Source organism: Zalophus californianus, chromosome 16 (genome assembly GCF_009762305.2).
Source record: "Zalophus californianus isolate mZalCal1 chromosome 16, mZalCal1.pri.v2, whole genome shotgun sequence".
In the NCBI taxonomy this organism is placed as follows: Eukaryota; Metazoa; Chordata; class Mammalia; order Carnivora; family Otariidae; genus Zalophus; species Zalophus californianus.
In genome coordinates this window covers 10890244-10917639 of record NC_045610.1, presented here as the reverse complement: position 1 = coordinate 10917639, position 27396 = coordinate 10890244, and the positions used below count along the sequence as shown (strand labels likewise).

At 49.9% G+C, this 27396-nt stretch overlaps 1 protein-coding gene across 5 annotated transcripts; it reads left to right on the top strand.

Moving 5' to 3' along the window:
* The first annotated feature begins 5578 nt into the window (after positions 1-5578).
* Positions 5579-27307, top strand: ALDH3A2 (aldehyde dehydrogenase 3 family member A2). Of its 5 annotated transcripts, none has more exons than XM_035724632.1 (12): positions 5587-5692; positions 5839-6002; positions 8944-9175; positions 10405-10490; positions 11807-12015; positions 13393-13510; positions 15072-15213; positions 17489-17655; positions 19070-19169; positions 21635-21870; positions 22903-22966; positions 25732-26608. In XM_035724632.1, the coding sequence occupies exons 2-11, from the start codon at positions 5850-5852 to the stop codon at positions 22924-22926; spliced, it is 1467 nt and encodes a 488-aa protein (XP_035580525.1). In that variant the 5' UTR covers positions 5587-5692; positions 5839-5849; the 3' UTR covers positions 22927-22966; positions 25732-26608. The 5 variants fall into 5 exon arrangements, with proteins under 5 accessions (XP_027481982.1, XP_035580525.1, XP_035580524.1 ...); XM_035724631.1 differs by having other exon boundaries at positions 22839-22966; XM_027626181.1 differs by lacking the exons at positions 22903-22966; positions 25732-26608 and adding an exon at positions 26724-27307 and having other exon boundaries at positions 5579-5675; positions 5841-6002.
* Positions 27308-27396: the final 89 nt, after the last annotated feature.

Genomic DNA, 27396 nt, shown 5'->3' with positions numbered 1-27396 from the left:
TTAAAAAAAAAATAAATCTAAGGAGAAAAACTATAGGATCATCTCTATGAGCACTATGAAGTCATTGAACAAAATGCTCAACCATTCCTGTTAGACACATTCAATAAAGCAGACTCCCTGGATACTTCCTGAACATGATTTTACAAAACATGAACACACAAACTTACTCGTGTGTGTGTGTGTGTGTGTGTGTGTGTGTGTCTGTGTGTGTGTGTTTGCATCTGTGTGTATGTCAGCCTAAAGCCAGCATACTACTGGTAGAAAAACATTGGAAACGTTATCTCTCAAGTCCTGAACACAACCAGCATTTCTACTATCACATCAGTTTATTACACTACTAAAGCCATTAAGCAGGGAAAGAAATCAGTGGTATAAATCTGGAATGGAGAATATAAAATTAAGCTTATTCAGTAGATGATACAATTGTATCCTTGGAAAACCCACGAGAATCAGCTGAAAACTACTGGAAACGATTAAGAGGAATTCAAAATTTTAACAAGACACGAAATTCACATACAGGAATTAACAGTCCTCCCATGTAGCCACCTGGATTATATAATGAAAAGAAAGGCCTTACCTACAATGGCAACAAAAAGATTAAATATCCAGAGATACATTTAACAAGAAATGTTATATAAGGTAATATCATAATGACGTAAGACCACACACCCACCAGGAGAGATCATTTTTCAAAACCGACATTATGAGGCACAGAGAGGCTGTAAAGCTACAAGACTGTCATATATTATCAATGGGGCATATAAATTGGTGTAAGTATGTTGGAAAATTATTTGAAAGTTAAACATGTTAGACATTATTTGCTTTCACCCAGAAGTTCTGTAGCAGAGTTTGGGTAAGGGCATAACTGGCATGCTGGTAATGTTCTGGGTGGTAGACACATAGGTGGGTTGACTCTGTAAGAATTCATTGTATACATGTCTTTTTTTTAAAAAAAAGATTTTATTTATTTGAGAGAGTGAGAGAGAACACGAGAGCAGGGTGAGGGGCAGAGGGAGAAGTAGACTATCTGCTGAGCAGAGAGCCTGACGTGGGGCTCGATCCCCGGATCCTGGGATCATGGCCTGAGCAGAAGGCAGACGCTTAACTGATGGAGCCACCCAGAGTCCCTTCATTGTATACATTTCTAATTCACACACTATTTTATATTTGTGTCACAGCAAATAAAAAATGTAATGCTTATTATTTAAAACAATTGTAGCCTATATGCAAAGTTTAGACATTTGATCTCAATTGTCAGCTAGAAGAGTCTTCTTAAAGGCAAAGGTAGAATACACACCCTTAATTCTCTCAACCTGAGAGGGGCTAAGGTTGTGAGTGTATGCCCAGGACTTCTCTCTTCCTTCCGGCCCTAATTTGGATTCCTACGAAGTTGGATGACTTGCTCATACCTAATGCTCCCCTGCAAGGAGTGTACTGATTGCTTACATATATTTTCACACTTTTAAGATCTTTTTACTCCTTTTATCACATAGTGGAATTAATCAAAGGACATGGACAACAGACTTAAGTGAAGTGTAGCAAGTCTCTCTATAATAAAGTCTCTTTTGGTAGCAAGTGGCAAAGATTCAATTCAAATTTCGGGTCCCTAACATTTGGAAATTTATTGGCTTAGGAAACTGGAGATGTACTTCACAGATGTACCTTTAGCTTCAAGCCTTACCAGATACAACTAATCTTATTAAGACACTGTCTCTGAGCTCTGCCTTCCTCTGTATTAGCTTTCTTCTCAGCAAGTCATTTCTCTCAGAGTGCCAGCAAATTAGCTAGTGATCCCATAGGGAAAAGCATGTCCCCAGGGGGTGGTTGGTTGGGTTGGCGGGTGTGGGGGGGGTGGTGTCTGGCTGGCTCAGCTGGTAGAGCATGTGACTCTTGATCTCAGGGTTGTGAGTTCGAACCCCACGTTGGGTGTAGAGAGTCCTTAAATAAAAAAACAACAAAAAAGAAAAGCATGTCTCTTTCATGATAGTTCTAACAAAAGTCCCTGGGTCCCCTGGATATTCCTGACTCAATCACTGTGGCTAGGAAGATTTGATACTCTCACCAGACAGGCATGGGTCATATGGAAACCCTGAGGTGAGGAAGAGGGGTCATGGAGTAGATTATCCTTGATAAACAAACTTTCTTTTACAACAGAGACAGGGAGGTAGGAAGAGTATGGTGGGCAGGCATACTAAAATCACCAGTCTACTACATCTCCTGGAAGAAATGGCTTGTAAGCCCTCACTTCCTCGCCCTGGATCTTGCAGGGGTGATTTCATTGGCCCACAGCTACTTGAATCAATGAGTTTATCATATTCAAAGGCTGAAAGGGAGAATGTTTCAACTTGGGAATGTGGTCAAAGAATCCCCAGTCTCTCACTGCTTCCATACATATATCACCTTATTCTGTGAAAGTATTTGGATGTGATTTTATTTTATTTTATTTTTTTAAAGATTTTATTTATTTATTTGACACAGAGACACAGCTAGAGAGGGAACACAAGCTGGGGGAGTGGGAGAGGGAGAAGCAGGCTTCCCGCGGAGCAGGGAGCCCGATGCGGGGCTCGATCCCAGGACCCTGGGATCATGACCTGAGACGAAGGCAGACGCTTAACAACTGAGCCACCCAGGCGCCCCTGGATGTGATTTTAAATTGTGCCCAACAAAATGCCATTGATTTCTCCAACTAATAAAGAAAATGTTTAAGAATCGGTAAAGAGTCAAACTCTTGGTGACTGTGCCATTAGAAGATTCTTTTAAAGAAACTCTCACACCTTATCCTCAGCAGAAGCAGCTCTCAGCCGCTTAGAGATTAACTAGCCTTAGAGGATACCGATTCCCATTCTATTTTCACTTTGGAATTATGTTCATTTACATTTTTTTAAAATTGTGGCAAGATTTGCATTTTGATTTATCTGGTCCTTTACATAATGATTTACGTAATGAGTTAAAAAATGGCCACGCAGATCAGATTAAAAAGATAACTGGGTATACTCTGTGGTGAACTCTGGGGTAATTCAAACATTGCTCCACAATTCTAAATATTAACATTAGATGGCTGGCCTGTTATTCACAGGCATCTCTGCTAGTTACTGAGTTGGTTTAAAGACTTGGTGTGTGTTAGAGATTATAGCTTTTCCTGAATGTAGAAGCCTGCATTCTCCCCTTTAACCATGATATCTTCATGTGGACTGGCTTTTTTTTTTTTAAAGATTTTATTTATTTATTTGAGAGAGAGAGAGAGAATGAGAGAGAGCACATGAGAGGGGTTAGGGTCAAAGGGAGAAGCAGACTCCCTGCCGAGCAGGGAGCCCGATGCAGGACTCGATGTGGGACTCGATTCGGGACTCGATCCAGGGACTCCAGGATCATGACCTGAGCCGAAGGCAGTCGCTTAACCAACCGAGCCACCCAGGCGCCCGTGAACTGGCTCCCCGCCCCTTTCTATTTGCCAAAAAAAGGCAAGGGAGAAGTAGAGTTTGATGGTCATGACAACTTCTTCCTTCCCTAAGATTCTAAATAAGCCTCAATTTTTACACGCTCTTGAGAAAGCCGCAAATGTGGAGTGCCAAGACACTGAGACTACTCAGCAGTGTATCATTCATTCATTCTTTCAATAAATCTTTATTGAATACCAACCAATGGCCACGTTCTACACTAGATGTTAATATTACAGTGAACATGCAAGACAAAGTCCCTGCCTTTATAAGACATTCGAGTGGGGAAGACGGTCATAAACAAGGACCCATGACAGCTAGCTGGAGAAAAGGTTGTAGCGAGATGTGTCAGTCAGGGTCCAGCCCGGGAAAGAGAAACCACTCTAGTTATTTCAGGCAGAATTTTAGGAGTCACATATCAAATGGAAGAATGGAGTGGTATCAAAGATTAGAGGCTGCTAAAAATACCCTTGGCGAAACGCACGGGAGCTGCATCAGGTCTGGTGCCTGTCCCCCGTCATCCTCTATTTACAACAGAAGTGTTGCCTGGACCGAGGATGTAACTGCTGCTGGAGTCGGGAATGATCCTACCTCCCCTTTCACTGGAGAAGTGGCCAGCAACTATTGCACTATTGAATCCAGAAGCAAGCCGGTTACTCTCCACCTCCTACCTTATTTCCTGCTTACGCCTTCCAATGGCAGAAGCTCCGGGATGAGAACCTGGGGAAAGTAGTCTATACACTCTGGGCCCCCACGGTACAGTAGTATACAAGGGCAAGTATAGAAATGAGAAATGACCTATATGTAACCGCCACAGAATCCAAGAGTAGAAGCAGGGGAAGCAGTAGGATCCTAGTGCCATAGACCCTGCAAGTGAAATGATTTGGCTCGGACTAGGGTTCATGTGGTTGGAATTCAACATATTTTTTGAACATAGGGCCAAAGAGAAGTGTCAGGGATGATTTCAAGGACTTTGGCCTGGGTAAACGGGATAAAGGACATACCATTTATTGAAGTAGGGAACACTGGAGGAGGTGTGCCTTGTATTTGGTCGATGAGGGTAAAGAAAAAGTTCTACCTAAAGTGAACTTCAGATGCCCATTAATACATTCAAATAGAGATGAACGGGATGGAGTTAAACACGGTCCTTGGGGTTCTGGAGAAAAGGGTGGGACTAGAGACTGAGTTTAAAGCCGTCTCTGACCACCACCCACGGGATTAGAGGAGTAAGTCCTGGGCCGTGAAAAGAGAAGTGGTCCAAAGGCTGGTCCAGAAAGGAGATCGCAGAGGGCTCCGTCGGGGAGGTAAAAAGAAAACCAGAAGCGTGCAGAGGGGTGGAAAACAAGCCAAGACGGGGGCTCCAGAAGATGGCAACTGATGAGTGGGGCCAACCGCCGCGGGATCTGAGGATGACCTCGTTGCATTTGGCACACAGCAAGCGGGAGGCAAATGCGAGCGGCGTGGGTGCCCTCTCTGGAGGAGTTCTGGTGCAAAGGGGAACAGAAAAATGGGAAGGTTGCTAGCGGGGTGAGAGGCAGCCCGGGGAGAGCGTTTTGAACATCCGCACTCGGCCAGCACGGCCCTGGATGAGGTCCCGGCTTCCTGCCCTCGGGAGATTAACCTCGGAGGGCTTTCTGGAAAACCGTGCACGCTGCACGCAGTCAGAGCAGCGACGAGCGCGGGCAGGAGACGCGGCGGCGGGCGGCGGTCTCGAAGGCCCAGAGCCGCACGGCCGCGCGGGGCGATGGCGCTCACTGCCCACCGACGCGGCGAGGCCCGGCCCACGGCGCCCCAGGCTTCGGGCGGCGCCGGGCCTCCCGCCTCGGTCCGCTGGGCCGCCTCTGAGAGCCCCAAGATGGAGGAGGGAAGGGAATCCCCTCGCGAGGGCGTCTCTGCGCGTGGGCCGCGCTCCGCCGGCGGTCGGCGCGCTTCCTGCCCCGCGTCCGCTTCCCTCCAGCGCTCGGCCGCTCGCCCGCCGCTCCCCGTCCCCGGTCGGAAACCTCGGCGCCGGCTCCGCGCGCGCGGCCGCCGCAGCCCTCTCCTGCCGCGCGCACCCCTCCCCTGCCGGGCGCACCGGGCGGCCAGATCCCGGGAGCGGTGGCCGGCCCGCCGAGGTCACGTGACCCGCGCCGGCCAATCGGCGCGCGGCTGCGGGTGGAGCCCAGCCCCGTCGGGCGGCGGTTGGACTGCAGGACCCGGGCAGTTGCAGAGGACGCGGCGGAGCGAGCGAGCCGGCGGGTGAGAGAGAGAGAGAGGTGCGGCTCCGGGTCCGTGCCGAGGGGTCGCCGGGCGGGACGGGGGGCAGCGGGGAGGGGGGCGGCGCCCGCCCGCCCGCGGGGGCATCCCGCCGGCCCGCCACGCCCTCGCCGCCGCGGCGCTCCCCGACCTCCCCCTTCTCGGCAGGACCAGGCCATGGAGAGCCAAATCCAGCGGGTTCGCGAGGCGTTCGCGTCCGGCCGGTCGCGCCCCGTGAAGTTTCGGCTGCAGCAGCTCGAGGCCCTGCGCAGGATGGTGCAGGAGCGCGAGAAGGACATCCTGGAGGCCCTCGCCGCCGACCTGTGCAAGGTACGCGCGCGGCGGCCGGCGCCGGGACACCCGCCTGCCGCCGCCCCACTTGGGGACCTAATTCCGCCCGAGCTTTCGCATTTTTTTTTTTAAATTTATTTTTGATTACGTAAGCACTGTGGGAGTGTTATCTCCAGCCGTACTGATAAAGCAAGTTTCCCTTGACTTTCCCGAAACGCTGATGCGGCTTAGTGCCTCTGATTGCAGACAACAGGGAGAGAAAGACGAAAGTGTCTTCTGGCCTCTGTTCTCTTTTGTGAATTGCCTTTTATATCCTTGCTTGTTTTTGTGTTGCATTTGCGGTCCTTTCCTTTATTATTTCTGAGAATTCTTTGTATGTTGCGGATTTCGGTAGTTTGTCAGCTTAATAGATCGCAAAATGTTTTTCTCCAGGTCTGTTTCTTGCCTTTTGGTTTATGGTTTTCTTTTGTTGACAGAGGTTTTTGGGTTGTCGTTGCTGCCTTGAGATTTTCCTCCCTGACTGTGTGCTTTAGGCCAGTGCTGCTCAAACTCGAGTGCCTTGGTGAATCACCTGGGGATCTTGTTAAAATGCAAGTTATAGTTCAGTAGGTCTTGGAGGGCATCTGAGATTCGAAGTTTTCTAACAAGCTCCCAGGTGATACCATCTTGCCTGTTTTGAAACCACGCTTTTTAAAAAATTATTTCATTTTTTTAAAGTTGAGGTATAGTTGATAGACACTATTATATTAGTTTCAGGTGTACAACGTAAGTGTGCAATATGGCTTTTTTCACTTATTTCCCCCTCTCTGGGTCCACCCATATTGTCACCAATGGCAAGATTACTTGCTTTTTCAGGGCTGAGTAGTATTCCATTATATACGTGTGTGTGTGTGTGTGTGTGTGTGTGTGTGTATCTATATACGTGTGTATATACCACATTTTCTTTGTTCATCTGTCAGACACTTAGGTTGCTTCCGTATCTTGGCTGTTGTCAATAATGCTGCAGTGAACGTAGGGATGCATAAGTCTTTTTGAATTAGTGTATTTTTTTTCTAAGATTTTATTTTTTAGGGTAATCTCTACACCCAGTGTGGGGCTTGAGCTCATACCCCCAGGAGCAAGAATCCGCGTGCTCCACCGACTGAGCCAGCCAGGCGCCCCTTAATTAATGTTTTTGTTTTCTTTGGATAAATACTCAGAAGTGGAATTGTGGGATGGTGTGGTATTTCTGTTTTTAATATGGCACACACCCTAAAACTAGTCAATAAATCTTCACATATGGCCCAGGTGCTTTTCAAACTGCTACCTCTATGCTGAGTGGGTTTGTGTGCAGACAGCTTAAGAGCAGCATCTTGGTTTCTTGTAGCCCTGCAGTTCTTCACTAACCCTGTCCCCATCGGGGCCTGCCGATTTTCAAAGCCAGAGTTACAGAGGCTCCTCGGTGCAGGTCCCGAGGGTGGGGACACCTGATGTGGGGCTTGAACTCCTCCCTCTTCAGGGAGGATCGCCACGCCTATGATACCACTCCTGGCTGTGGGTCCCTGTGCCGGGGGTGTACCTTTGGACTAGACCATGTCTCTGCTCCCCACCCCCGCCCCGGCCTTCTCCATGTAGCTTTTTCTTTCTGTCTTTAGCTGTGGAAGAGGTGTTCTGTGGGTCTTTAGGTCGTTCTCAGAGAAGAGTTACTCTCTATGCAGTTGGACCCTTGGAGAGTCCGTGGGAGGAGGTGAGCTCAGGATCCTCCTGTTCACCATCTTCCCCAAAAACACCTGGAACCACTTTTTGAGTAGCAAGGTGTGGGGTAATATTTAGGGTGTAAGTATATTACTCTCTCTTTTTTTTTAAAGATTTTATTTATTTGACAGAGACAGCGAGAGAGGGAACACAAGCAGGGGGAGTGGGAGAGGGAGCAGCAGGCTTCCCGCTGAGCAGGGAGCCCGATGTCGGACTCGATCCCAGGACCCTGGGATCATGACCCGAGCCGAAGGCAGACCCTTAACAACTGAGCCACCCAGGCGCCCCTACTCTCTATTTTGTTAGCACTTTGTTTTTACATTTTATCTTTATTCCAGGGGTAACAAGGCCCTGCTCTGCTTCTGTGAGTCTCCCTCACTTCCCCTAAAGATTATTTTGAGGGGTAGTAACACCAGTAGTAATAGCAACAACGGTAACTCTCAACTTTCCTTTCTAGTAATTTTGGTAGAGAGAGACTGTGATATCAAATAAACAAGGTGACATAATTAAGATTTCAAAAAGGATGAATCTGTCATTCTATAAACAGATGGTTGTGTGAGTGCGTGTACACATATATGATTACTTAAGAAAAACAGTAATCCCTTGTGGGATTTGAATTTGGGAAACAAAACATACTCAGATACAGTGTGACTGCAGTTACAAATCAGTGTGTAAAGGTGAGACATTAACATACACATCAGAGGCAGAATTGCTATGATTTATGAAGTGTGATCAAGATGGGTTAATATTAATCAGGGAAGTCTTCCTGAAAGAAGTAATGTTTAATCCTGACTCTAAAAGGCTTGGATCTGGGATACCTGGGTGGCTCAGTCGGTTAAGCATCTGCCTTCAGCTCAGGTCATAATCCCAGCGTCCTGGGATCAAGTCCTGCATCGGGCTCCTTGCTGGGTGGGGAGCCTGCCTCTCCCTCTGCCTGCCTCCCCCACCCCACCCCATGCTTGTGCGCACGCTCTCTCTCCGACGAGTAAATAAATAAAAATCTTTATAAAAAAATAAAGGGCTTGGATCAGTAAAGAAGGATTTAGAGGGGTTAACTATATTAGAGCCAAGTTCGCAAGGCCTTGCTGAGGGCACGAAGGATGTGAAAGGAGTCTGCACAGCAAACCAGCTTAGTGTCATACATGTCACTGCAGGTGCACCTGACCTGATTTTTGGCGTTCAGGGCTGAGTGTGTCAGACTTGTGCAAGGCTTGTGCAAGGTTAACCGCGACTCTCTTTGTAACAGAGTGAACTCAACGCATACAGTCAGGAAGTCATTACCATTCTTGGCGAACTTGATCTCGTGCTGGAGAATCTTCCTGAATGGGTTACTGCTAAACCGGCTCAGAAGAACCTGCTCACCATGCTGGATGAGGCCTATGTTCAGCCGGAGCCCCTGGGAGTTGTACTGATTATTGGAGCTTGGAACTACCCCTTTGTTCTCACCATTCAACCTCTGATCGGAGCCATTGCTGCAGGTCTGGGGTCATTTGCTGTTGTGGTTTGCCTTGCTTTACACCAGCAGTGTACCGAGGATGCAAAAGTATTATCGTTCATATATATATATATATATATGTGTGTGTGTGTGTGTATATATATATATATTTTTTTCCCCCCCCCCCAGTAAGCGCAAAGCAGTTTATTAAAGCAAAAGTACACTGTCAAGATAGGTGAGCAGGCAGGTTCTGCGGGGTGGAACCGGCCGAGGGTTGTTTTGGGATGGATTATCATTAGATGTCTCTGGGCTGGGAGGAGCTGTGACGTAGAAAGGGATTTTTTTTTTAATGTTATTTTCTTTTAAAGTAATCTCTACACCCAGTGTGGGGTTCAAACTCATAATCCTGAGATCAGGAAGCACACGCTCTGTTGACTGAGCCAGCCAGGCACCCCTTTATTTTATCATTTTTAAAGTGGGCTCCAGAGATTTGTTTGCAAATGGTGACTGTTTTTTGAAATACCCGGAGAATGAACCTGTGAGGGTCTATAAAGTCAGGCGTTGATGGGTCCAGGAGTTTGGAGTCAGCCATCCATGTTCTCGCGTGGTTTTAGTTGCTGACTCTGGCGTTGGGTGAACCAATCGTATCTGACCAGATTCTTCATCCAGCTGTGGGCTGTGGGAGTAACACTAGCTTGGGTATATGGCAGACACCGGAAGATTAATTTCTCACTTCTGCCAGATCCCAGTCTACAACTTTATGTTGACAAGGCTTGTTCGCCCAGTAATTCCAAGGCAAACAGGAAAGTCCAGCGGTGAGAGTCGGAGTAAAGCTATAGGAGTAGGGGAGGATAATGGAGCCTCTTGTCAGCTAATGGAAACCAAGGAGTTCGAATCTGAGGAAGTAAGACAAGCTCTTGGGGCACCTGGGTGGCTCAGTCGGTGAAGCTTCTGCCTTCGGCTCAGGTCATGATCTCGGGGTCCTGGGATTGAGCCCCGCGTTGGGCTCCCTGCTCCGCGGGGAGCCTGCTTCTCCCTCTCCCTCTGCCCCTCCCCCACTCGTGTGCAGGAGCTCGCTCTCTCAAATAAATAAAATCTTAAAAAAAAAAAAAAAGACAAGCTCTTAACGCTCGTTGAGGAAGAGCAGAATTCACAGCTGCAGAAGTAATAGGAGTACCTAGCCTGTATTCCCACCATGAACACCGTTTTGGTAGGTTTTAAAAGTTACTCAAGTATCAAAAGATGCTGTCCTGCTTTTTTTGCTTTGTTTAGGAAATGCTGTCATTATCAAGCCTTCTGAACTAAGTGAAAAAACGGCTAAGATCTTGACCGAACTCCTCCCACAGTATTTGGACCAGGTAATAATGTCTTGACCCATCCTCGGTGTGTCTATTTCTGTTGGGGGTCGGGGGACACACATCTGATCTTCCTACTAGTGCGTGTCATGATGGCTGTCTGCATGAAATTGCTGTAGGGAGGAGTCCTGATTTAGGATTTAGGATCGAGTCACAGCTGGAGTTGTACATGTTACTGGCACAGTCTGGAGGCTGACCATGGGCTCTCCTTGCTGTCCTGTCAGTCACTGTCCCTCCCACGGAACTCCGTTGTCCTAACAGCTGTGGTTATCCGGCTCAAGAGGGTGATGAAGACAGGGAGAGGTCATGGGTGGAGCAGGATTTGGAACCAGAAGATGGAGGTTGAAGGTCTGGCTTTGCCCCTCACCCCATAAATTCTTCTTGGTTTCACTCCGTGGGGATAGAAAGGCCCACCCCGCCTCTCTGAGGTTGTTGGGGGACCAGTCACAGACGTTCCCACGGATTAACCCACATGCAAGTTAAAACTTGAAGCGTTTGTTGGACAGTTGAACAATGGGGTGAGCGAGAGCTAATGAGGCCTCCTAATTAGTAGGGGATCGAGTGGGAGCCTGAGGCCCCCCCAGGCCGCTTTTATGTCGTGCTCTCCGAGTCTTTTGAACAGCTGTCTCTGTGTCCGGTCTTGCTCTCTGTTTCCTGTCCTTGCTCCTCAGCCGCTGCTGCACTAGGCGCTCTTCCATTCTAGCTGTTCGTGAGAAAGAGCACAGGGCACCTGAGGGCTCCGTCTGGAGCGCTGGGACCTCTCCCCAGTCCCACGTAAGGAACCTGAGGCTCACAGATGGGCAGCAGGGCTGCTAGTGAGTGACGGAGCCCAGACTGAGTCCAGATCTGACTTCTAGAGCGAGGGCTCTCCCCTGCATTGCCTCGAGTTCTGCTCATTCCTGGCCCGGGCTGAGCCCCGCACAGTTGCGGAGGGCGAGGACGTTCAGCCGGAGACACTCAGCTGGAGCTGGGACCTGTCCCCTGCTCCCTGACCGCAAATTCTTCACCAAAATCTCCCACTCGCACGGCCCCCATCTCGTGCATCTCCCTGGTCGAATCCAGCCAGCCGTTCGATCTCTTCTCTTGGGTGTCCTCACTGCCGAGCTCGGTGTGGAAACTGCAGGCGGAGGGGTCTCAGACGCCCGCAGACTCTGTTCCGCACGTGTCCCCCGTCAGCGCCCTCCTGCCTCCTCCTCGGGGCTGCTCCCCCTCTTTCCCCCCGCTGTTCCTGAATGCTTCAGGTTTACGTCGAAGAAAGTGCTCGGTAGATGGTGGGATTAATGTGGTGACGTCAGTGCTTCTGTTTCTCCTTCCTGAAGGACTTGTATGCTGTTATTAACGGTGGCGTCAAAGAGACCACGGAGCTCCTGAAGCAGCGGTTTGACCACATTCTCTATACGGGGAGCATGGCGGTCGGGAAGATTGTCATGGAAGCCGCCGCCAAGCATCTGACCCCCGTGACGCTGGAGCTGGGAGGGAAGAGCCCATGTTATGTCGACACGGATTGTGACCTGGACGTTGCCTGCAGGTGAGCCTACTTATATCTGAGGGCTTCCCGACACCGACAGGTTGGTGTGTCCTCTCGGCACCGGGGTCCCGGGCCTCCTGGCTCGAAGAGACATTGGGACGCTTGGGTGGTTGATGTCCCCAGGGGCAGTGGAACTCTTTCCCAAACCGTCTCTTGCTGCCTCTGCCAGAAGAAACGAGCAGTGGGTCTTGACATTGCGTGGTTGTCTTTAGGAGTTACAGAAAAGTGCTATCTTAAGGTTACAGACGTAGCAAGAAATTTCACTCTTCTGCTGGTAGGTGATCTGGGCAGTAGGTAAAAGATCACGTGTACGTAATAAAATCTTTAGATTCCCAACAGAAAGGTATTATGCTCACCTCTTAACGAGTTCCTTTGTTGACAAAAATCAGTTATTACTCATGTTTTCAGTCCGAATAACATCGTGCACCTGGGAGCCAGAAAACAAAAGGTTTCAGATTCTCTCTCTGTTAGATCAGGTTTATTTAGCTCCCCGGAAATGCCAAAACCCGGGACTGGCTCTGTGCTTATCGAGGTGGTCTGGCTTCTCGTTCCCCTTCCAGAGATGCACAAAGAGGGCTTGTAGGCAGGTAGGCTGTGTCCAGGTTGTCTGGTTGCCAGAGCATGAGGCCTTCAGGGAAGGCTCAGGAAGCAGGCTTTGATCCATGTGTGGGCGTGGCTTTCCAGAGTAGGGAGGGGCTCCCCCGAGAAGAGGGTGGTCTTGGGGGCTGGCTGCTTTCCTGCTGTTTAGCTGAACCTCTTGCCAGCAGGACCTAGAGCCACAACCGGGAGAATTGAAGTCTGGTTGGAACTCCTGACATCTGGAAGTCCCCTTGGCTAGAGTGGGAGGAGAAGTGGGTGTGGGGAGTCTGCTGTTTTTCTCAAAACAGGCAGTGGCTTCGTTGCTTTATAAAGTACTGTTTCCCGCGAGCTGGCATGAGAATGTCCCTGCTCCTTAGAGTATACTGTGTCAGTGGGAAATTGCACCCTGAGTCGCAACCAACTGATGAAGAGATGAATTTTTAAAACATTTTTGTTCTTTATAAAGACCACAGGGGCGCCTGGGTGGCACGGTCAGTTAAGCACCCGACTCTTGATTTCAGCCCAGGTCATGATCTCAGGGTCATGGGATCGAGCCCCGCACGGGGTCGGCGCTCAGCACAGAGTCTGCGTGTCCTTCTCACTCTGCCCCTCCTCCTGCTCTCTCTCTCTCTCTCTCTCAAATAAAAAAATAAAATCTTTAAAAAAAAATAACTACAAAGACTACTCAGTAAATCTCTGAATACATGCTAGTTGCAAAATAGTCAAACAACAGAAAAAGGTGTAGCAGATGAATAGTAGAGTGAATTCTATGACTTTTCTGGTTTTTTTCCCCCTCAGGCGTATAACTTGGGGGAAGTACATGAATTGTGGCCAAACCTGCATTGCTCCTGACTACATTCTCTGTGAACCGTCCCTCCAGAATCAAATTGTGCAGAAGATTAAGGAAACCCTGAAGGTTTGTGCTTAACGCATTTGAGTCCATTGGTTTCGTTAAGCTATGCATCTAATCAGCTGTGCAGGCAGAATCCCTGGTCCTTCCTCCCCCTGCTCCCCCCCCCCCCCCCCGCGCCCGCCAGGAGAATTCCAGGAGCACATGTGGCTGAATTAATTTATGGGCTTATTCAGAATGCTCTGGGCACCTTTCACAGAATGTCTGTTAGGAGCAAGATAGGTTGGTGTTTAACCCACTTCAGCTGTCTAGTTGATGTGTTGAAACAACTGGTGAGTTATGGCACGGGCTCTGAAAAAAAAAATGAAATAGCTATGTTTCATGGTTTTTTTAGAGGATGTTGCCAATCCTGTGAAGTGCAGTCAGAGGCCCTTTGGCCTGTTGGCCATTGCTGATTCAGGTTATCGGTTCTTGTGTGTGCAGAGGGCTCAGGGAGGCCAGTAGTTTGGAGGAGCGAGTTAACCGAGGAAGTATGGATCCTATACTCTCGGTCTGGTTATCAGTCTTTCAGGGTGTTCCAAGTAAAGATCTCTCTAGAAGGAATCGAGAAATGCTGTGGTAGTGGCCTGAGCTAAACCTCGAAGAAATGTAGGATTGGGAAGAAAGAGGGGGGTGAACCAGTGTGACTGAGCTCACCGGTGGGAGGGGGTCATTAAGCCCCCTGGGTGGAAGAAATTACTGGAACAGTCACGGTTCACTCAGCAGATGCTAACTGAGCCCTCAAAGGAAGGATTGGGGACACCGAGAAGTCACATTATGATCAGAGAATGAAGAGCGTGTCCCGGGAAGTTGACAGAAAAGCAGGGATCCAGGCAGGGTCACTCTGGGCACAAGGGCCTGAAGGTCTTGATGTGGGACTTGGCCGTGAGGCATGGGACTGAAGATAGGGCCAGAAAAGGAGAACATGCAAGGGGTATTGGCCAGACCCAAGGAATGCGGGATGGCAGGGCTTCGGGGTACCTGTGAGAGGGAAAACCCCTGGAGATTGGAGAAGACGTGCCTAGTTGAATAGGGGGATGAACTTGGTTTCAAAGAAATAGGATCCCCTCTGCCTTCCTTTGAGGCATTTCTGTCCTTAAGACAGCAGTTCTCAACTGAGGTTCTACCAGGGAACTGCGTATGGAAGCTTCCAGTCCTCACCTTCTGTGATTCTAAGGGGCAAGTAGCCTTGAAAACCACTGTTGGTGGCTCCGGAGTTGGGGCCCGGGAAGTTGGGGCCCGTCAGCAAGCTGCCTGCGTGATTCTTGGCACCTAGGCCTGAGGGCGTCGCTTACGGGGGTAGTGAACAACGCTCCTCTTGACTTGAGAGTAAATTGAGAGCGTTCACCGCCAGGATGGCCCCCGACCAGTCTGCAGGAGATCCATACGAACCCCGGACATCACAGAGAGTCCTCTGGTCTGTGCCCCTGCTTTAATTCTCGTCCACAGCCTGCAAGAAAGCATAAACACTGTTAGATGACGTGAGGGAGAAGGGCGCTCATCTACAACCAGGTGGCTTTTTGGGCGCGAGTGGGTTTTGCGCTTACTAAAGACACTTGTGGCAATTAAATACTACCGTTTTAAATAGGAATTTTATGGCGAAAATATAAAAGAATCTCCTGATTATGAGCGGATCATCAACCTTCATCATTTTAAGAGGATACTAAATTTGCTTGAAGGACAAAAGATCGCTTTCGGTGGGGAGACCGACGAGGCGACGCGCTACATAGGTAATGGAGATTCACCTCTTGCTCTGGGGACACGGGCCGCGGGACAGTTTTCATTGACTCTATTTATTGTCTCTGAATAAACTCGTAGATACATAACGTTTAATAAGCGATGACACGTTGTTTTCTCGTGTGCGGCCTTATAAACCACTCAGAGATGGTTTTATGTCTTTATAAATAACAGCACCCGTGTCACACTGGCTTTTTGCCTTTACACGTACGTTTTTTTGTTTGTTTTTTTTTTCCTTCCTACAGCCTAGCACCCTGAGAAGCGAAACAGAACTCTTGTGTAATTCTTTCTGGTTTCTGGCTGGAGGGACAGCCCAAGGAGGAAATCATTCTGCCACAAGTAGCGAGTGGCAGTACTGTTCCAGAAATAATGTTTTCTTGTTTTATTTATTTATTTTTAAAGGATTTATTTATTTATTTATTTATTTATTTATTTATTTACTTACAGAGAGGGAGATGGGGCAGGAGGGGGAGAGGGAGAGGGAGAGAGAATCTTAAGCAGACTCTGCCCTGGGCATAGAGCCTGTTGGAGCTCTCTCTCATGACTCTGAGGTCACCACCCGAGCCGAAGCCAAGAGTTGGACACTTAACTGACTCCGCCACCCACGCAGCCCGGAAATAATGTTTTGATCTATGAGGCTTGACATTATTTGTTTACTTTCTTTTTGTGTTCTTTTATTCTTTGCCATGAATATGTATTCCTGTTGCATGTTGAACACATTGTTCTATTTCTTTTTTTTTAAAGCACGAGCCAAGGGGAAGGGCTAGGGAGAAGCAGGCTTCCCGCTGAGCAGGGAGCCCGATGTGGGGCCCGATCCCAGGACCCAGGGATCTTGACCTGAGCCGAAGGCAGACGCTTAACTGACTGAGCCACCCAGGTGCCCCGAACACGTTGTTCTAAAATAACATAAAGTGACAGAGGAATAACAGACACATTTATTTGGCAGAAGAGCTGCCCCGAATGACTTCACTTAGCCCCTCTTATCAGATGGGATGCTGCACATTCCCAAAAAACCCGGCTTCAAAAAACCTAAAACCATAAAGGACTTCAAACAGTGAGGAAGAATGTATTCTCTCTCATCAGTAATGGCCTCCAAACCCCCAGTTTTTCATCCTTCTGTTTTCCCATCAGCCATTGACTTTGCCCACTCCTCGGCTCATCGGCAGCAAGAGGAAAGGTCTGTTGCAATTAGCTCAACCAGTTAGGCACCTCCCCCTGACCTGGAGTCCAGGTCAGCTTACCTGAGCGCACGGCTCTGTGGGGAGTAGACACCCACATGGAACAGTTCTCTGAGCCTGGGAAGCAGCAGGTGGCGGCTTTGGGGTGACAGCAGAGACAGCACCCTTTGGGGTGCTGGCGAGAGCTGTCTTCTGCCACGTTGCCAGGATGACCCAGTAGGAAACGCGGGGGAAAGGAAGAGAGCAACCTTGTTATTGGCAGGTGTCTTCTGTTTTAGTTGAAGACCCGGCTTGTTTACGGGGTCTTGCGGAGTGTTCCTATTTGGTGCCTGGCCTGGCACGGACGCCTGGACGCTCTGCAAAGCTTTTGTCAGCATCCATGATGTCCTCCTTTCTCGTGCGCCTTCCCCATAGTGGCTGGAACTCTGAACTCAGGGACTCTTTTTTTTTTTTTTAAAGATTATTTATTTATTTATTTGACAGATAGACGCAGTGAGAGAGAGAGCGCAAGCAGGGGGAGTGGGAGAGGGAGAAGCAGGCTTCCCGCTGAGTAGGGAGCCCTATGTGGGGCTCGATCCCAGGACCCTGGGACCATGACCTGAGCCGAAGGCAGATGTTTAATGACTGAGCCACCTAGGTGCCCCTGAACTCAGGGACTCTTGACCCTTGAAGTCCGTTCTTAACTCGTCTAACAGTTGAAATAAAGGGCAACGAGATCCTACGCATGAAAGCATGTGAGTTAAGAAGTCGTGCTAACTTGATCCACAAAGGGGCTGTCTGCTCCCCCAGAGGGACCTGTGCACGGCAAAACGGAAACATAACCGCCTGGTCCGTGCGAATATGGCTGTGAACAGGGTTAGATAGGAATATTCTCAAGTGTCTGTATCTTTCCCTCGGTTTGCATGGGGATCCCCTGATGCACAAGCTTGGAGACAGAAGTGCACGGTTCCTCCATGTCCAGACTCAGGACTTTATTTTTATTTTTGTCACTAGCTAATACTTGGGCAAGAGCGGCAAGGGAATGGATCGGTGAGAGCTTGGCATTCCTGTCTTCGACTTCACGATTTCACCTCGCTCCTTCCTTTTCCAGCCCCAACAATCCTTACTGACGTCGATCCTGAAGCCAAGGTGATGCAAGAAGAAATTTTCGGGCCAGTTCTTCCCATCGTGTCTGTGAAGAATGCCGACGAAGCCATAAAATTCATAAACAGCCGTGAAAAGCCGCTGGCTTTCTACATCTTTTCTCACAACAATAAGGTAAACGCTCCAGAGGATGACTCCCCGGCACGAGCCACTATCACAGACCATGTTCCTCCTTGGCCACAAAGCAAACGATGTTCTATTTTGTCGAGTCACAGAGTCCACCAAGTGAGGCGCTGCTCCCAGATGGCTGTCTTGGGTAATGAGACCCTGGAGTTACGGCTGTCACCCCTGCCATACTCCCTGGGGTCAGACCTGAGTCTTCAGGGTTGTGTCACGAACTTTTGCACCAGCAAACATCTCCCCTATAATTGGAAGGCTTCCATACCAGCCTTAGAAGCTTCTGTGGCGTTAAGCCCCAGGGCGGTCCTGTGTGAGAGCCTTCCCTCTTACCCCCGGTGGCATTTGCAGTGCTCAGGTGGGCTGCGTGGGACTGAGGTCTGCGGCACTGTCATGAACGTGGTTCCGCAGTCGCACACTTCGCTTTCTCGAGCTCCTTTGTCGTTAGAGCGAATGGGGCCATACCAGCCCAGGTGAGTGTGTGACGCCATAAGTACACCAGGGTGAGCGGGCCCCCCCAACCCTGCTGCACGGCTCGTGAGGGGACCGGCTGTTTCTGAGGGACAGTGGCCTCGACGTGGGCAAGTGGGCTCAGGGGCCCTCTGGAGAAATGGGAGGCCCGGAGGGAGGCGGGACCCGTCAAGGTCTGAGGAGTTCACACGCCAGAGGTTTTGCGGAGAGCCTCCCATGGTGACGCACAGCTTCTAGAGCCTGCCGTGCTGTGGAGGTGCGGCTTTGTGAAGTGACACCGAACGCGTGGGTCTCCGTCAATAATGGGTTATTAACTGTGGTCGGACAGTTGAAACGACCACAGGCGATGCGGACGAGAACCTGGAAGCCCGAAGTCTCCTGGGCAGGGTGCAAGTCCGTGGGGGCGCGCTGCCCAGCAACGGGGTCACCTTCAGTGACCACAGTCCACTCTGACGCTCATGACTCGAACTCCCGAGAGCTTGTGGGCAGCGAGGTGAAATGGCATTTACCGGTCAGGTGTCCTCGTGCCCGTTCCGGTCTTCGGCCAGCCGTTTCTTCAAAACAGATAGAATACCAAGTCTGAAAGCTTAAATGTTCTTGGCAGGTCCTACACACTAAAGGGTATCTGTCGATCCTGCGCCGTCACTTAGGGGAGAGGCAGAGAAATGGTAGCGATGGGTGAAAACCAGAATGTGGTCTGCACTGTCCCTCGCGGACAGAGGCTGCTGTGGCCATCTCGGGTGCGCAGCGGTAGAACAGACAGTTCCGTGCTGCGCCCCTTGAAGGACCAGACACGGGTCAGAGCACGTAGACACGATCACGTTTGCCAAGTGCAACGGCGCTGTGAAGTGTTGACGCATGTGGCTCCGTGCGTGTCCATGTGCGTCCCCTCCCTGCGCCACGGGCGTCACTCACCCAGAGCCCGTGTTCCCTTCCTCAGCTTGTCCGACGGATGATCGACGGCACGTCCAGCGGCGGCGTCACCGCCAACGACGTTATCATGCACTTCACCCTCAGCTCGTTGCCCTTCGGAGGAGTGGGTGAGTACTCCTGTGTGCCGCGCGTGGCACCGGTTACAAAAGTCGCACGGTGGCTCAGATCATCTGGCCACCCCGTTGGGAGGTGCCTTCCCGCCACCCTGCCAGGCCCTCCGGCCGAGGGCTGACTCTGTCCTGTCACCCCCTCCCGTCTTTAGTAGCCCCCAGCACAGCCTCTAATTGACTTTGTTCCTTTCATTGGTTTACTTTTTATTGGTTATTAACTTGGTTATTCTTCTTCTCTTAGAAGAAGGGGACTTTTGGGGGGGGGCCAAAAGCCAGGTCTCAGATTCATAGATAAGGTCCCTCTGTCTTTTTCAAAGTGAGGTAGCGGGGCGCCTGGGTGGCTCAGTTGGTTGAGCGACTGCCTTCGGCTCGGGTCATGATCCTGGAGTCCTGGGATCGAGTCCCGCATCGGGCTCCTTGCTCGGTGGGGAGCCTGCTTCTCCCTCTGACCCTCTTCCCTCTCGCGCTCTCTATCTCTCAAATAAATAAACAAATCTTAAAAAAAAAAAGTATCACAAATAATGAACGTGGAGGAATTCTTAGAGTAAAAGGCAATAAAAACCCCTGTCTTAAAAGCTCCTGCTCTGTTGTCTCTCTCTGTGATTGCATAATGAGTCCATGGGAATGAAGTGGCTCATTTTAACAGGACTACCTGTTTCTGATCCGGGCCGGCTCACCCCGAGGCCCAGAGAACGCGGCCTGCTTCCCAGCACGCCCCGTGTCGCCTTCTAGGACGTAAAGGGATGGCCAGCACCCAGCACCGTGCCTGGCCCACATGAGGGGCGTGTAGTGAGAGGCCGGTCGGGGGCCCAGCCTGGAGCTAGTGGGGGCTTGGACTCGCATGATTGCAGGGGAGCTGGTGGAAAGGGGCTGGATGTTTTGGGGGGTCAAGCTGATGGATTGCGCGTGTTGTGGAGGGAGGGGCGGTGAACGAAAGCGACGAGAGCTTACCGGATGGGGGCTACTGTTCCTCACTGCTCGGATTCTTAAAAGGATTCGGTGAGACTCCAGTCTCCTATACCTCAGTGCCCCCCAGGATCCTGGCTCCTACCAAAGACTCTCACTGCTTCACGTGTCGTCCCTGGTACCTCCTGAGTGCAAGTTGAGTGACTTGTGTTCAGTCCCTATTTTGCTTGACTAGATAGCCTTTAGCACCCTCCTGTTTATAACAGAATCTTCCCCCCGCTAAATGCAGAAGGAATCCAGGCTCTGGTATACGTACTTAAAATTCTTTTCTTTACATACATATACATAAAATTTTGTTCAAAATTGTATCCTATTGTAGATTGTTTTTCACCGCATGTGTGAGAGGATAGTGTGATATTTTCCCACGTCAGCATGGTCGTGTGTCATGATTTCAGTAACCACATACTGCTCTGTCCTACGGATGGGGCCTGTTTGCGTTTAATTCCTGGCATTAGGTTTTTATGATTCCAGATTTTTCGGTATTAGGACTCTAAAGCGGTTTTGTGCAATTTCTGATTTTTTCCATAGGAAGACTGTCTCAGAGTGTCATTGCTGTCTTAAAAAGGCTTAGAGCTATTTTTTTTTAAAAGTGAAATGCTTTTTGCCTCCTGTTTCTAAAAGTGACAAGAGGTTTTTTGGGGAAAAGAGCAACAACAGAACACTGGAGACACCTGTAAGGACGAAATGTAATACTCTCCCAGGCATAAACACTGTTAATGCGTTGACATGTAGTTTCGATTTTTCCTTAAAAATGCTTATCTTTTGATGCATATTGCCAAATTTCCCCATAGCTTCAGTTGTCCCTGAATGATGTACCAGCAGCCCCGTAAAGCACCAGTAAGTGCCTTCCTGGCCCCATTCATCTGTGCGGCGTATCTCCCCAGTACCCATAATAAAGAAGACTGTCCTGGAGCATGGCTTTTTAAGAGGGCAGGGACTTCCACTGGCTTACTATCACCCAGTGGGGTAACCCTGTCATCCTGACTCTGTTGTTGCTCTCTAGGAGCTTAGAGGAAGCAAGTGGGTAAAGAGGGCTATGGATAAAGCCACATGGAACAGCAGGAAAAGAGCACACGGTAGTTAAGAGTCCAGCCGACCTGGATTCACATTCTGGCTTTGCATTTTCCACCTTGGGCAGGTTGCCTGACCCTGCCAAGCTCCCTCACCCTCTCTGGGATCGGGAGCACTGACGCCTTTATACAGGGGGGTTGTGGGGAGGATGGATTTAGGGAACGCAGAGCAGGGACCTTGGTCCCGGTGAGAGCCGCTGGCCCGGAGAGCCACAAGTCCTCGCGGGACCCTTGGAGAGCGCCGTTTGGCAGGGAGATCAGCTTGCTGGTGAATGCGGGGAGGAATTTCCTGAAAGAGCCCCTTGCACTGAGAAGTGAGATGGGGGCGGCAGGGAGTGCTGGGGGTTTCCTCTGTCGGGGTTCACACAGACAGGTAGCTTGTGTCACCTACACTGGAGTCAGTGTTGTCTGTTCTCTCTGTTCCAGGTTCTAGCGGCATGGGAGCCTATCACGGCAAATACAGTTTCGATACCTTCTCGCATCAACGTTCCTGTCTACTAAAAAGTTTAAAGAGGGAAGGTGCTAACAAGCTCAGGTATCCTCCCAACAGCCAGTCAAAGGTGGATTGGGCAAAATTTTTCCTCCTGAAGCGCTTCAACAAAGGAAAACTCGCTCTGCTGTTACTGGCTTTCCTGGGCTTGGTGGTGGCCGTGCTGGCCAAGGTGAGTTCCTTTCTGGTCCCGCCCGAAGGGCTGTCAGATGGTCCTCTTGTGTCGTGGGAGCTCCTCTACCGTTAGAGATGAACTCTGTTTCTCATGTTAACTTCCCGAGTCTAGGGCAGGGTCGGTGAACGCAGCCAGCCCCGACTTCCTGGGGGACAGACAAAATGCCCTGCTGACTTAGCGTGGCAAGAGTTGCATATTTGCCACAGTGGTCGCGCGGCCCCCAGAGCCTAAATGATCGCAGAAGAAGTGTGCCGTCCTCTGGTGTAAGAGTTTTAAGACCCCGGGGCGCCTGGGTGGCTCAGGCCACGGTCTCAGGGTCACGGGATCCGTGGGACCGAGCCCCTCGTGGGCTAAATCTGAAACAAAACAAAACAAAATCCCAAGGTTAAAACCCTGCAGAACTCGCTTGCGGTGTTGCGAGCTGTCCAGTGGTCCGATCCTCATGGTGTTGGGTGTCTTCGTTCCGGTGTGCTTCTCCAGTGTCCCTGGCATCCGCATGCAGGGCACTCGAGGGGGAGAGTTGTGTGCTGGAGCGACTGTGACAAGGGAAGCGTGAATGTTCTTCTGCCACAGTTCACTGCCCTGTAAATTCTGTCTTTGGTGATGAGTTCCTGCAGACGTAGGCTCCCTGAGTGGCCCATGATACCTGCCTTCCCAGGGCAGTCTGTGTGTCCCTGGGGGTGATGGAGAAGATCCAAGATTACGGAAATGAAGACGGGTGTGGGGGCAAGGCCACTGTGTTCTTGGGGTGCTTGACTGACCAACCGAGGCGATGTACTGAATATAGTGACAACGCCCTCTTGGAAGAGAGGTCGGATTCTAGCGTTTACTGGATTTTTACCTGTGTTGTTCATGTCGGCACTTCAGTTACAGTTTGCAAGGGGGTTGGCTCGTCTGCCGGTATCACATAGCTTTGGTGGAACTGGAGAGACCAGTTGCATTTGAAATCATTTGGGTTTTCTCAGAAATACCAAGCTGTGCTGAGGAGAAAGGCCTCAGAAAGGCCTGTTGCTTTTTCTGGCATTTTAGACCGTGTTGTCCAGTAAGCCGTGACGGACAGCCGATTCCACGACCCAGCTCTGTTAAGAGTGAGGTAGGAACTGCTTGTTTTCTATCCCCGTGTAAAGTGGGCCGAGTCGGGGGTCTGTTCTCTCTTAGTGGTTCGTTTTCCCATAGCTGGAGGCTTATCAGAAAAAAATCTCCAGACATTTATTTTGGAGCTTGGCCCAGGGTATCAGAGTGCTAAAACCTAACTTATCCATACTTTCAAAAGGGCGAGGGTGGCTCGCTGGGATCTTAAAAAAAAAAAAAAAATGTGTGCAGGTAATGGCCCAGCTGGGTCTAGATGAAGCCCACATCATTTCTAGAAAAAGGAGAGTCACGGGTGCTCTTCCTGCCTCCTCCCCGTCTGCTCAGCTCCCCTAGAGGTCGCACCAGCTGACCCACTCAGCTCTGTAGGTACACGTACACAGTGAACCCTTTGCTTTATAATTGGAGACTCATCTTTTTTATTTATTTATTTATTATTTTTTGAAGGTTTTATTTGTTTGTGACACAGAGATACAGAGAGAGACAGCACAAGCAGAGTGGCAGGCAGAGGGAGAGGGAGAAGCAGACTCCCCGCCGAGCAGGGAGCCCGACGCGGGACTCGATCCCGGGACCCCAGGATCATGACCTGAGCCGAAGGCAGTCGCTTAACCAACTGAGCCACCCAGGCGCCCGAGATTTTTTTTTAAAAGATGAGTCTCGGGGCGCCTGGGTGGCTCAGATGGTTAAGCGTCTGCCTTCGGCTCAGGTCATGATCCTGGGGTCCCGGGATCGAGCCCCGCGTCGGGCTCCCTGCTCGGCGGGGAGCCTGCTTCTCCCTCTGACCCTCTTCCCTCTCATGCTCTCTCTCTCTATCTCATTCTCTCTCTCAAATAAATAAATAAAATCTTTAAAAAAAAATTAAAAAAATCTCTTAGTCACTCTTTTGTTTTGTTTGGAGTTGTTTGGGTGTTTAAAAAGAAGTTTGACTTTAGAATTGGTGGTGGCAGATGGAGTGAATCAAAACACCGTGTGTAATTTAGAGGCTTTCAACTCCTCCCTCTGCATCTCCCCGAGGTCTGAGGTGTGCCTGCATCTCGGGTCGGTATCTGCCTGTCTTCTCTTGTCCCCAGACAACAGTCCCCAGCTGAGAGGCACTTTCCTGCTGGTGGTGGAACCTCTTAGTATTGTAGGAAATTCAGAGCTCCAGGCTGTGGTGCTCCCCACAGGGGCAGCGTGCCGGGTCAGACAGGCTGGGGCTGGCCAGGTAGCCTGCCCAGAGCTCCCCAAAGGGTTTGGCAGACAAGCCTTCCCCTGTGAACGGCTAGAGAAGCAGCAGTGTATAAAAACACGTAGCTTGGAAACAGGAAAATGTGGCTTTGATCCCTGGCTCCGAGATCAAGCCAATTCCGACTCTGAGCAGGGCCTTTTCTGAGCCCGCCCTTTGGCCTTGGCCTGCTCATCCATGGAATAGGGGCCGCCAGCCGCGGTCTCGCAGTGGGGAAACCTCAGTTCTCACTATGAGCGGATGTGTTAGTGGTTTGGACCTTTTTGGATTCCGCGTGAGACCAGCGAGGATTTGGTTTTCTTTTCCTCTTTGCTGCCTCTCTGCTCATCTCTGAGCTTGTCTTCTTTCTAGCAAATCACATTTTATTTTTTTAAGATTTTATTTATTTGAGAGAGCGAGCACTAGAGGGGCGAGGATCAGAGGGAGAAGCAGACTCCCTGGTGAGCAGGGAGCCCAATGCAGAACTTGATCCTGGGGCCCCGGGATCATGACCTGAGCAGTTGCCCAACCAACTGAGCCACCCAGGTGCCCAGATCACCTTTTATTTTATTTTATTATTATTTTTTAAAGATTTTATTTATTTATTCGAGAGAGAGAGAGAGAGAGAGAGAGAGGCAGAGGGAGAAGCAGGCTCCCAAGGAGCAGGGAGCCCGATGCGGGACTCGATCCCAGGACCCTGGGATCATGACCTGAGCCGAAGGCAGACGTTTAATCATCTGAGCCACCCAGGCGCCCCCACCTGTTATTTTAAGGAAGTGACTCTGAGCCCATGTTGTGCCTTTATTTGAGGAGTCTTTATTGGGACTGCAATCATTTTTCTGAAATGGCTTTTCTGCACTTAGCTGTTATTTTATGTGCTGGGTTGCGATTTCATTAATTCACTTCACTAGAACGAGAACGGGCTTGGAACATTTCTAAACGGGAAATTGAAAGCAGCGATGATCACTTTAAAGGGAGCATGTCAGAATCACAGAGTGGAGAGGAATTTTCTATATGCATTTAAAAAAAATCTGTGTGTACATGTGTATACACATCCATGCAAGGTAAAGTTCTAGCAAAGTGTAATATGAGCCACAGAAAGCATGGTAGGTGGGGCAGGTTTTAAAAAGCTGAGAAAGATAAAGGGTTACAATTGAGAGATGTCACAAGGCCTTCGAGAATTGAGTATGCCATTAGAGCTCTGAGTTTTCAGATTTCATGTCAAGAGTTCAGCCTCCCACTCACAACTGGAGGATAGTAAATGAACATTTTCCATTCCTGGCTCAAACGCTGATGTCTCATTGACACGAGACCGAACACCACCTCATCACCACTCCCTGTCTTGCTACGGTTGCTTTGCACGGGAGAGCACAGTCTTCTATCCTCAGCCCAAACTGCACTTAACTTCTTAGAGAGACAGGGACCTTTTTGTTATACAGCGCATTTTGCGTCTCTGAAAATAGGAGGCATTTGGTTGAGTCCCGGTACGGAGTTCCTATTCCGGGGCTGGGCGGGTCGGGTCTTACACCAGCAGAGTAACCTGGATCCCTTTCTCCTCTCTCTAGGCTGGATACTACTGAAGAAAGATCCTGTTCAATCTCCTGGTTGCCGCTACTGAATTATTCCTCTATTAAATAGCTAAAATCCTACCCAAAATAGTAGGGAAATAGGCAAATGCACCATAATCAACTCTCAAAGTCATTGCCACTCCCCAGGGATAAAACTTGCCATCTCAGCCAAACCCCAGCCTTCCCCCCCACAGTGGGGGGGACGCGGAGAACCCATTTTACATTGTGTCACCCAGACCTTAGAGCTTGAGTCTAAGGGAGGAGCATAGGATAGGTGAAACCTGGACTCCTTGGGAGATGTAGAGGAGTCTCCGAACCTGTTGAGTGACTTCTTCACTCCAGTTCATGGGACACAGGACACCCCGCCCCCACCCCTGCTGCCTTCCACCATCTTGCTGTGAAGCCGTCTGTCAGGGGCCCCTCCCTGCCCAGGGTTATCCGAAACCATCTGCATCCAGAGAGGTGAGGCTAGACCTTTCCAGCTCTGCTTGAGGTTTGAGGCACTAGAATTGTACATGGGGTTGGCGGGGGGGGGGTCCCTGTCCCTCATCCACTGGGACACAGGACTTGACTTTCAGGAGTCAACCCTCCTGTCAGATGTACCGTCGGACCAGTGGGCTTCCTCCTTTCTCAGCCATTCTCCACCCTCTCTCGTGTTTGGTTTGGGACAGTCTCTTGTGGCTGTCCAGAAATGCCTTCTGCAATTAATACCACGCAAATCATCTTGTCCGTCCCAGGGCGTCTGGGAAGACAAGCTGCCAATTTCACGCAAGTATCCTCTGTCATTCTTCCTGTGTAGGAGTTGTAGGATTCCGCATCTCATAAAACCTAACGGGCGTGTTTTTATGCTGCAATAAAATGACTTATAACAATACTTAACTCTCTCTCAGGATCTTAAAGTTTCAAGTGAGTGGATCTTCCAGGACAGATCTTTAAGTTTCTTATGTCTGTAGCGCAATGCACATAAATTTCACTTTGCTACACTTTAGAGAGCTCCTTTTCTGGATAAGTGCAGCCTTCAGGACCCAACGCGGAAAGCCATTGCCTGTTGTGACCAAGAGGCCTCGGATATTCAGAACTTTGGAGCTGGAGAGCCTCAGGGGGCTGATGGTGGATCGTTTGGAGGAGAAGGACTCTGTAAGCCACAGCAGGCGGCCGTGTTGAAGGCGATGGAGGGCATAGGAAGGGGATCTCTCCTGAGCACGGCCGAGACCTGAGACCCAGTGGGACAGAACCCAGTGGAGTGCAGCCTCCCTGCCCTGCCGTGGTGACTCTTGGCTGCAGGTGACCCGCCCCGCCTCTGCGCAACAAGAGAATGTGTAGTCAGCTTGGTTGCGTGAATCTCTTCCCAGGAAGGCTGAGTGTGGGATCTTCATCCCAGGATGAGGTGTCAAGACTTCATCACTAGGCTAGTCCATCAGGATAATCGGTCATAAAGTATCTTAGACAGAATTTCCATGTGGAATTTTCATTTAGCATATTGTACGTTCTAATTTCTAGTTCAACTAAATTACTGGCTTGTCTATTCGTATATCCTGCTTCAAAATAAATACATTATATTTGCTAAAACTGGCATGAAGTTTAAGAATGACATTCTTGGCGTGGAACCCCTCATGCCCTGTTGTCTCGAAGACAGTTCTTTGGCCGTAAGTTTTCCCCCAA

Bases quoted from the DNA above. Each gene is read 5' to 3' on its own strand.
- ALDH3A2 (XM_027626181.1), top strand. From the start codon at position 5,850: ATGGAGAGCCAAATCCAGCGGGTTCGCGAGGCGTTCGCGTCCGGCCGG. The intron at 6,003-8,943 runs GTACGCGCGCGG...TCTTTGTAACAG, and splicing joins TCGCCGCCGACCTGTGCAAG to AGTGAACTCAACGCATACAG. The intron at 9,176-10,404 runs GTCTGGGGTCAT...TGCTTTGTTTAG, and splicing joins GATCGGAGCCATTGCTGCAG to GAAATGCTGTCATTATCAAG.